Here is an 11,213-nt window from a genome sequence, read left to right as displayed (position 1 = left end):
ATTAGATCTTTCATTGATCGTAATAACTTTTGGCAATCCCAATCGATGAAAAATTTATCTTTGATCCGTTACATCCGTCGAGGGTTGTAAAATCGTGTTTCTTAGAAAATCAATCGATTAGATTAATAAAACAATCGATTGAATTTCAGGTTTCCCATAACTCAATCGATTGGATTGGACATCAGGTTATCACAAAACAATCGATTGAAAATTCCAAGGTAGTATGGTTTTTGCAAAAATCAATCGATTGGTCATATTACCCAATCGATTGAATGATGACTAGAATGTGGATTTTTTATAATTCAATCTGTTGTTGATATTACCCAATCAATTAAAGGCTTCAAAGCAACTTGAAGTCTCAAAAGGTGTTGCGGAGGTTGCTCGAAATCTGGGCAAAATGTTGCGTGCATTCCAACCCACAATTAGAGAACTTCAAGATGTTTCCAGGGAGTTTAAGACCACACTGGAATGGGAGATCGGTCTTGACGACATTTCAACTCCACCAACACAGACCACCTACAATTCTACTCTTGACCTTAGTTAGTCTTTCTTTCTTTTCTTTTCTTTTTCATTCTATTCAATTCACTTGCAAATTATGTGATTTTGATAATGCAGATGGCACAAGAGATCCAAGCAAAGCCTACAGCTCTGAGGAGTCTAAAGAAGCCATCCTGCCTCCTCCTGGTTAGTCCTTTTTGCTCACTTTTTCATCCTTTATAATCGCCAGCTGCCCCCTTACCATCATTCTTTATCAAACAGCAACTGCTGCGGAGCCACAGTCTCAGAAGCCAGAAACTGACAACTCGCCTCTCGATTCTTCATGTCAATAGTCATGGGAACAAATGTCAAGGTCGAGCAATTTTGTTACCTCGTTAGAATTGTGTAAAACAAAAAGGAAACCATTCATGTTCATGTTCTCTTGTTCTATCGAAATCTGTTCTAGTTAATGACTTTACTTGCCAATGTGTTCTTACGCCATACAAGCAAAACACAACGATGGTGTTTAAAATGAATTTAAATTATAAATCCGTTGGGGTTTGAACTGAGAAGTTCATCGGTCATGCTGTTGATCTACCTTTGCTATAGGAGGCACATGAATTAAAATTACAATTCTCTTAAATGATACAAAAAATGTTACTACTTCTACAGTAATCCAACTTGACTTTTCCTTTTTAACATCGCAATAGCAAAAGCTAACCAAAAGAATTAAATGACAATAAATGCGAAAAATTTTCCCATTAAATTGGTGGGGACAAAAAAATTTGCAGGAGACATCAACATGCAACTTATGGTATGCTACAACATATTCATTTGTCTGTATGGTTCAAAATCTAGATAGCCTGTTGTTGCTGGTCCGTGAAACCCATACATGATATCACATACTTTATCATCTGGAGGCATTATAGATCCTTCGCACCCCTTAAAGCCCTCCAGAGGTGAACCCCAAGGAGTTGGAGTAGAAGGGTTGTGTTGCCCAATCAATTGAGTTGTGAGACCTCAAGTTGCTTTGAAGCCTTCAATCGATTGGGTAATATAAACAATCGATTGAATTATAAAAAACTCACATTTTAGTCATCATTCAATCGATTGGGTAATATGACCAATTGATTGATTTTTGCAAAAATCATACTGCCTTGCAACTTTCAATCGATTGTTTTGTGATAACCTGAAGTCCAATCCAATCGATTGAGTTATGGGAAACCTGAAATTCAATCGATTGTTTTGTTAATCCAATCGATTGATTCTCTCTGAAACACGATTTCATAACGCTCGAGGATGTAACGGATCAAAGATAAACTTTTAATCGATTAGGATTGCCAAAAAATTATTACGATCAATAGAAGATCTAATTCGTTATTGTTTTTATTTTTTATTGTTAATAAACATAATAGATGAATGATAAAATAATAATTTATAAAATAAAAAAATAGTTTTTATAATTAAATAAAATATATAAGGTTAATTTGTAATTAAAATTAAAAAATGACTATTTAGCAGTTATTAAAAAACTTAAAAAACATGTTTTATTATAGAACTATTTAATGATCTAAACGTTCTGGGACTATCGAATCCAATACCCACTTTCGTCCTCTTTTTTTGAATTTCGTCTACAACGAAATCCATAATTTTTGCCTCTCTTTTTGTGCTGTAAACTTTAGTTATTGTCTAAAAATTTTTTGGACATCCAACCAATTTTTTAACTATATTTTTTTGTCAGACACAAACTTTGACCCATATCAAAGTCTTGGCTTTGGAACCCAAAATCCCGCCCAAGCCCCTAGAGTAAATCTTTAATGTTACCGCACTTAGCACTAATTGCTAGCTTTGACTAAAAGTTAGTGCACTCTCTCGTTTGACGGTCTGCTGTACATGTGCTCCTATATCATTGAATGGTAAAAAAAAAGTCACTCTTAATCACCAAACAATAAGCTACCATAAAACTCACCATACGTATGTATGTGTGTATCTATGAAGTATAGACACTTCGTTGAGTTATCGTGTCCGCATGTCGGACACATTTCGGACACGACACTCACCGATACTCGTCTGACACGTGTGTCTGCTGTGTCCAACCGTGTCTTAATAAAAAATAAAAAATTTTTCTTCGGACACGCCTGAACACACCTAAATACCATCACGTGTCTGCGTGTCCAGTCTTATTCTTAACATATATTCTTAAAATAAATTTATATATAGTATATATTATTATTTATTAAAACAAAAAATATTTTAAATACTTGATATAATTAAAATAAGATATTAAAAATAATTAAAAATTTTAATTTATATTTTAATATCAATAAGATATCAAAATATCATTACAATTTATCTAAAAAATACTTTATATTTTATATATATGCGTGTCCTCATGTCATGTAAGATTTTAAAATTTGCGTGTTCCGTATCATGTCGTATCTCGTGTCCGTGTCATGTCCGTGCATTATAGGTGTGTATGTATGTTTCATTGATCACAAACCATAAAAAAATTTATTATACACAAACAATGCTTATAAATATACAAAGGCATAAAGCCAGAAAGAGGCTTAGCTAATTAGCTTTGATTTATATGCGCTTGTGCTCCTCCATATTAGGCTTTTTCCCCACAAACATTAGAGCGAAGTGCTATTTCGACATTTTAAACAAAAAAAAAAAATTGATAAAGAAACTAAAGAGATCGAGAAACAAACTTGTGGCAGATGTTGAAAGATAGAGAGAGGTCAGAAAGCCTTTAATTTTTTTTGTTTCTGATCCTTATATATATGTATAAAGTTTCTAATTTCCACCTTTTGATGTGAAAATAACATTTTTCCAATAATAATAATAATAGTTTCTGTATATAAAATAGTGATGTATGATTAGTCACTTTTTTTAATGTGTTATGTACTGAATATTGTATAAATGGAATATGATGTTAATCAAATGCCAGCAAGACACTCAGGTGGGGTGACTGGGAACCTTGACTTATCTTGACAATAGTCATAGACAACGTGGTTAATTCGAACCCATCTGTACCTCCTTGCTTGAATAGCACTAAGTTCTTGGTAGGCTGCCCCTTCCCACCAGTTACTCGGGTTGGAGGAGCAGCTTGCCGGACCCGGAACTGAACACCCTTCAATGTCGAAGTCTTTATAGTAAGCATTGAAGGGTGCTTTGCTCCAATCGATTTTCTCTAACCCACCTCTTGTTGCCCAGTTATCTGCTTCCCATAGTGTTGAGTACACTCCCATGGCTTGCATCTTTGGGTATGGCACCCCTTTCGCTTCGTTGTTCTTGTATACTCTGATGGGGAAATCGTCCACGGAAAATCTGTACGTGTGCATATATGTATAACAGATTTAAATTAGTGTTTTTATGTGAGATATCTATCGAATAATATAGAAATAATTAAATAAACGAGGATGACAGTATAATCTAATGGCTTTTAAGTTAGGAGGCCACTCACATAAACACGCCTAAAACGTCTTTTTTTAAAGATGTCTTTATGTTGTGTTTTAATTGGTTTTGGTATAATTTATTCGATGTTCCTCATCACATATTATTAAATTCCTCAAAAGATTTTCTTTCCAAAAACAACAAAAAACATTTAATTTGGACTAAAACAAAAAAGGTAATAGATTAACTATTAGATTTTTTTTAAAGATTATTTACATAAAAAAATATATCACATTCGTCAAAATATATATATATAAAAGCTCTTAAAAATTTTTATAAATAAAAAAATAATTAATTTTTATTCGTATAATATATAAAATAATTACTATATTATTATTATATTATAAATTAAAATTTACTAATTTAAATTTTGTTTTTATTTTTAATATAAGCATTAGAAATAAATAATTTTTTTATAACAATATATATTGTAATAAAATATATATAATATTAATTAGTTTTTAAAAAATTCTGAAAAGATGGTTTTTTCTAATAAAGTGTTATTAAAAAATTAACATTATAAAAACTAATTTCAACCAATATGATATAATATGATATAATAGGTTATTAAATATATTTAATACAAAACACATTGAATATAAATTTTTATTGAGTTTAAATTTTAAATAATTTTTAATTAAATTTTGAATATTTTTATTTTAAAGAGTTATAATATTTTAACATCATTTTTTTCGTATCTTTTTAATTGAGTCTTTGATTTTTTAAATTATAAACCTTATTTATAATTAAGAGTAATGTTTTAACACCACCAATTAGTCACACATATAAAAATACAAGAACAATTCTATTGTCATAATTATAATCTAACTTTATAAGCAATACAATACAATGAAACTATATATAAGTAATATAACTAAATTTTACCTACATCTATAGTCACATTTCATAAATAATATAATTAAATTATATTTATGTTTATAATTAAAATATGAATAAAAATACAAAAAAGTATCAGGATGGTTAATTTTTTTATTCATAATTTTTTATTATTTTTGTTGTGAAAAATTTAATTATTTTAATAATTAATTATTTTTAAAAAAAAAGATAATTGAATAATACAAAAAAGTCTTATTAAGAGTAATTTATTTATATATGATTAAAAAATAATTGAATAATTATATACGGTAAAAAATTAATATTATTAAAAAATAAAAATAAAATTTATTTTAAAATAAAAAATAAATTTTATTTAAAAATAAAATTAAAAATCATGATTTTTTTTCTTTTTTCCAAAATTTATCTACGAGTAATTCTATAAATATTTTATGATGAATAAAAATATTAAACTCATACTAAAATTTATTCTAATAAAATTTATTTTTATTCTACTAAACATTAAATAAATTATTGAAAAGAATTTTGTTTCCTCCGTTAGAGAAGAATGATAAACTTCCATACTTCTATTATGTTATGGCAATAATTTGGCCTGTTATTTTTTAATGTACATAATAATAATAATAATAATAATAATAATAATAATAATAATAATAATAATAATAATAATAATAATAATAATAATAATAATAATAATAATAATAATAATAATAATAATAAACAATTATATCACAGTAAAAAAGAAAGCACGTCACCAAATAATTTATCATCCGAATTAAATATGAATCAAATTGATAATATGAGAGCTAACACTACAAAAATCGACAACAAAGTTAGAGACTTACAAAACCTTTCTTAAGATCATAGAAAAAAAAATGTTTATATTTGTGTGATATACAAAGCAATTATCATATTATTATTATTATTATTATTATTATTATTATTATTATTATTATTATTATTATTATTATTATTATTATTATTATTATTATATATATATATGAGCAAAAAAAGTCCAACTGTATGTTTTAAAGTAAAATTTTTTTTAATATTTGATTAAATGTTCTTGTATTTAGTACTTTTTTTTTGCACTTCCTCCTAGTTAAAAATATAATCATTATAATTTTTTAGTTATTATTGCTAGGGGTATTTACAGATGGGATATGGCTGAAATTTCTATCCAATCCGCACTAAACTCATTAGATCAAATTCGATATTCGCACTTTTTATGTTTGGATCAGATATCAAATATATCTATAAAATAAAAAATATAAAAAAATTTTATTTTTATAAAAAAAAGTCAATAATTTTTTTTGTTTACTTTTTTAAACATATTTACTTCTATCTGATTAGAGTGTGGATCCGATTCGATCCAATCCGATCATCTTACAGATCAGATCATATTCTCAAATTACAGATCAGATACGGATAAATACTGTGGATTTATATGGATATGATCTAATCTATGAACACCCCTAACTATTACTATAGGTTCATTGTTGCAAAAGAATGTTTCTTTTATTATAAACTATTATTAGATTTTAATTACCATTAAAACAACTGAATGGTCAACTTAATTACCATTATTATATCCATAGTTGTAAAAACCGAACTGGATCGGTTGGTTCGACCAGAAAACTAGTGAATCGGACTAGAACTGGATTATAGTCCAGTTCGGTTTACTCTTTGGACCGTTTAAGGAATAAAATCGGTGTGAACTGGTAAGAACCGGTGTCTCCACAAGGTCTCGAACCAAGAACCTTGGAGCAAAAGTAACCTCTACTTGCCACTTAGCCATTGCACTTCTAAGTACTATATTTGACAAATACTAATTATATAGTATACATAAATATCTAATTTAATTTAATTTTTGTTTTTTCTATTTTTAAAATTAATTATATTTTAATTATATACCATTATTAATATAAATATAAATTTCACTAAAAATTTATTAATTTACTTGATCTATTTTATTGCTAGTATATATTGTGATTAAGGTTATTTGTTTTGATGTTAGTGTTAAAATCTACTGATATTATAGTTAGATGATAGGCTTTGTGAATTAATTATTTTTTTATTGTGTCAAAATAAGATACTATTGTAGTATTAAAATTTTATGATTTTTTTTATATTAGTTACTTTTAGAAGTTGAGACTTGATTCTTCATAAAATGTTAGTGAAGATATGCATTTCAAATTTTAATTTTAAGTTTTTAACTATTTTATATTTTATATTTACGTGAGACCAGTTTTATCGGTTCAACCAGTGATTTATCAGTTGAACTAATAAACCAGTGAACCAGTAGCTTGATCGGTTCGATCACTGGTTCAGTTCTAACAATTATATTTCAATCTAATTTCAAAAATTTCGATTTACTCAATTTAATAGTTATGACTCATAATTGGTTCCTAATCAAGCAACAACAAATTATGTCTCCCAATTGGTTCCTAATCAGTTCTAACAATTATGTCTCCCAACTTAATAGTTATGACTCACATTGGTTCCTAATATTATTTTTGTCACTGTCTCACAAAATCGTTAACGACATGCTGAAATGGACTAACGACTGCTACATTATACATTCTAGTGACTATTTGATGTGACAATTAAAATTTTTTTACCTTATTTTTTATTTTCAACTAAACACTTAAAACCCTAATATGAGTTACGGATACCTAAGTTAAAAAATCAAACTAAGTAAATTGAAACTTTAAAAATCAGATTAAAGCTCGAATATAACTTCAAAACAAAACTTTAACTTATGTAGTGATTAATTTAAATGAAAATCAAATAAATCAAAATTCAACATAATTTTTATCAATGTTTTTAAATTCGAAATTTCTATATCAAAATTAACTAGAATTTTTCTTTAAATTAAAAATTTAATGAAATAGTGACTTTAATTATCTTAACCAATGTCCTAATTAATTGCTTTTATGTCTTAAAAAAATCGTATATGAGAAGAAAATAATTAATTTGTCTACTTTAATAAATAGTTATTTTACTAAAATGAGAAACTATTTTTTTTAAATTTTTAAGAACTAATTAATATTATATATATTTTGTTACACTACATTTAATTATAAAAATTTTATTTATTTCTAATACTTATATTAAAAATAAAAAAAATTAAATTAGTGAATCTTAATCTATAATATAATAATAATAATATAGTAATTATTTTATATATTGTACGAATATAAATTAATTATTTTTTTTATTTATAAAAATTTTTAAACGCTTGAGCTTGTTTTATATATATATATATATATATATATATTTATTGACGAATGTGATATATTTTTTTATGTAAATAATCTTTAAAAAAAATCTAATAGTTAATCTATTACCTTTTTTGTTTTAGTCCAAATTAAATGTTTTTTATTGTTTTCGGAAAGAAAATCTTTTGAGGAATTTAATAATATGTGATGAGGAACACCGAATAAATTATACCAAAACCAATTAAAACACAACATAAAGACATCTTTAAAAAAAGACGTTTTAGGCGTGTTTATCTGAGTGGCCTCCTTTAAGTTAATGGATATGGATCTTTTAAATTTTGAATTTGTATTTTAGAAGGTAAAGTGTATCTTCTATCCTTGAATGGTTTCTCTTTCATATTTACTTTTGATCCTACCTATGAAATAAATGGTGAGAAATCACACTTTATTTTCTAAAGTGAAATTCAAAATTGAGAGAATCCAAATCCTAAATTAATTGCTTGTCTAGAAATAAGAGGGTAGTATTTGGCATAGAACCACTTTTTTTAACGTATTCTTTCATGCACGAACTCTTTTTCTAAGATTTGTATCATTTTGTTTTTTTATAGAACTTTTTTCTTAATTTATCTTATACTAAAATTAGTTTTTTTTTTACCATTAAGGGTTGAACTCTGTCATAAAAGTTATAAAATTATATTATAAAATTATTCTTTTCGAAAACACAATGTTAATAGAAAAAAATACATGTGTGGAAAGAACATAGGGCGAAGAGATTAAAGATGAGGAATCAAGTTTTATCTATGGTGAAACAAGATGTGAGAGTATGTGATGAGAAAGAGTGAGAGAAAGAAACGGGAATTGAACTCAGAGTAGTGTTGATGTGAAAATGCTCAATTGGAGATTTCTCTTATTTAACTGATTAGTTATAATCTCTAACTGATTAACTATGCCTGGCATTCCTAATTTCTATTTACAAATGTAGAATGAGTTTTAGCTACTAAGATGCCTATTCAAGTTACAACATGTAATAAAATAATTTTTTTAAAAAAATCTTAAAATGATAAAAAAAATACATAAATAATTATATTTCTAACATATTTTTTTATATAAGAATCTTTTTTAAATTTACGTGAATATTTTTTATGTCTTTAGATTTTTTTTATTTTATCTTTTATGTTAAAATTCTTTTTCTTTTAAAATTTAACCATGATTGAATTCTAAACTTTTTATTATAAAAATTCTGATATTATATTATGCGATAATATTTTAAAAAAATAATTATGTCTTTATCAGCATATAAATAATTATATCTACTAGAGTGTATTTGATTTACTTACACAATATGTTTATGGTTCCAGAGAATAGTGTAGGTATGGAAATCAGCAGAAGGATCAAACCAGAGGTTGACCCTTTGCTCTCTATTACCCTTTCCATGAGCATATACGTTTGTTTGAACCGTGTATGGCTGTCCACTCCTGTTCCCCAAGAACTCGAAGTCCAGCTCATCACGAACAGAATCTGTATCAGAATTCATCTGCACACACATGCATACACAAACTATAATATAAGAATATGGCTGCTATACGAACACATTATAATGGTGTCTGATTTTGTGGTGTACTAACGTAAAATGCGGTGACGGTGCCAGCAGAGTCTCCAGGGACGAGTTTGATCTTCATGCTAACACGCCCAAACATGTACTTCACCTTGGAAGCAAACCCACATCCTGAAAATAACCATCACATAGCACACGCCGTACAATTATTGTGTAGTTCACAAAATTCACAAATCATCATATATTTTGATCACTCGTGCGTCTAAACAAGAGAATTATTATTAATTGGCAAAGATATAATTATTTATGTATTTTTTAATCAGTTTAAATTATTTTAAAAAAATAATTTTAGATATATTATTAAAATTGTTATGACTTAAAAATTTAAAATTTTATTGTTGTTGGCTAAAAAAATTTAGGATAAGATAAAATAAAAAATATAGAGAATTAATTTTTAGTTAATTAATTTTAGTATTTAAATTTATAATTTATAATTTAAAAATTTATGATTTATAGTCTATATTTTAAGATAAATAAAATAACTTTAAAAAATTGACATATGTTGATCGAAAAAAATTTGTTATTATCTGACATTATTTATGTAAAAAATTTATGTAAATCTAAAAAAAAAAAATTGTGTGAAGAATATATTTGAAATATATATATATTATTAATTTAAATTAAAAAAATAATTTTATTAACTTGTTAATTTAATTAATTAAATGAATTATGTACCGGAGCTTTGGTCGAGCATGAGTTGGATTGTTCTGCCTTGATCAATATGCCTGATATGAGACTCAGACCACGTGGCTCTAAAGTCTTGCTCAAAAGTGGCTGGTCGTCCCAAAACACATAATAAAGAAGATACTAGGAAAACACATGATAGCAGTATTAGAAATAATGAACCACCACCATTTCTAATGAGAGGATAAAAGGTGGCCATAGATTATGGATAATATTAGTATATATGGTATGTTGAATGAGAAAGAAATTAAAACTTTTTGATGCTGTTGTGGCTGTGGCATGGAATGAGGGGAATCGTCGTTGGTATTTATATACAGGTGGTTTAGAAGAGAACAAAAGTGTAAGGGGAAAATAATAATATGATTAATTAATTGAGAAGTAGCATTAGTACTAATAGTTTGAGAAAAGATTGGAACGGAATATAGTGCGTCACAACATGTAGCTTAGCTTTCCATACAGCTAAGGGTTTGCCGTCACTAGGGCCTACCCAACACTTTAACAAAAAAAAAAGGGGTGTAAATGAGATTATTCTTCCTGTAAAATATAGTCTCTTTCATTTTAATTTTGTTTTCGTCGTCTTTGACAAAAATAACATCTTTACTTTATATAAAATAAAATTAAAAGCTTACTTTTAAACTAATATTAGAACATTCAAATAATATAATCTACGGATATTTTCTATTAAAGTTGAGATTATTAACCAAGTCTCATTCTCTATTCTACAACATCTTTAAAAATAAATACTACAACTAACCTCCTTTCTTGAAGCAAAAAAAGAGAATAGACCATCTTTTTGGATATGGCAGAGTCTCTTGAAAGGAAGAAATATCCTCGAAAAGGGTGTAAAATGGATAGTCTCTCAACAAGGGATGGTAAATATATGGAAAGATCCTTGATTTGGAGAT

At 26.7% G+C, this 11,213-nt stretch overlaps 2 protein-coding genes across 2 annotated transcripts; one reads left to right on the top strand and one right to left on the bottom strand.

The window, feature by feature from the left end:
- The first annotated feature begins 374 nt into the window (after positions 1-374).
- LOC112723835 (sec-independent protein translocase protein TATB, chloroplastic-like) lies at positions 375-1,182 on the top strand. Its single transcript, XM_025775228.3, has 3 exons — positions 375-539; positions 616-684; positions 760-1,182. Exons 1-3 carry the CDS (start codon positions 398-400, stop codon positions 828-830), a joined length of 282 nt encoding a protein of 93 aa, XP_025631013.1. The 5' UTR covers positions 375-397; the 3' UTR covers positions 831-1,182.
- A 1,783-nt stretch (positions 1,183-2,965) lies between these two features.
- On the bottom strand, positions 2,966-10,698 carry LOC112720586 (probable xyloglucan endotransglucosylase/hydrolase protein 6). Its single transcript, XM_025771570.3, has 4 exons — positions 10,300-10,698; positions 9,635-9,735; positions 9,347-9,543; positions 2,966-3,807 (listed from the first exon to the last, which is right to left on the bottom strand). Exons 1-4 carry the CDS (start codon positions 10,505-10,507, stop codon positions 3,417-3,419), a joined length of 897 nt encoding a protein of 298 aa, XP_025627355.1. The 5' UTR covers positions 10,508-10,698; the 3' UTR covers positions 2,966-3,416.
- Between the last annotated feature and the right edge of the window lie 515 nt (positions 10,699-11,213).

Source organism: Arachis hypogaea, chromosome 11 (assembly GCF_003086295.3).
Source record: "Arachis hypogaea cultivar Tifrunner chromosome 11, arahy.Tifrunner.gnm2.J5K5, whole genome shotgun sequence".
NCBI classification, from domain to species: Eukaryota; Viridiplantae; Streptophyta; class Magnoliopsida; order Fabales; family Fabaceae; genus Arachis; species Arachis hypogaea.
Note: the sequence above shows the minus strand (reverse complement) of the source record. Positions and strands in the feature narration are given on the sequence as shown.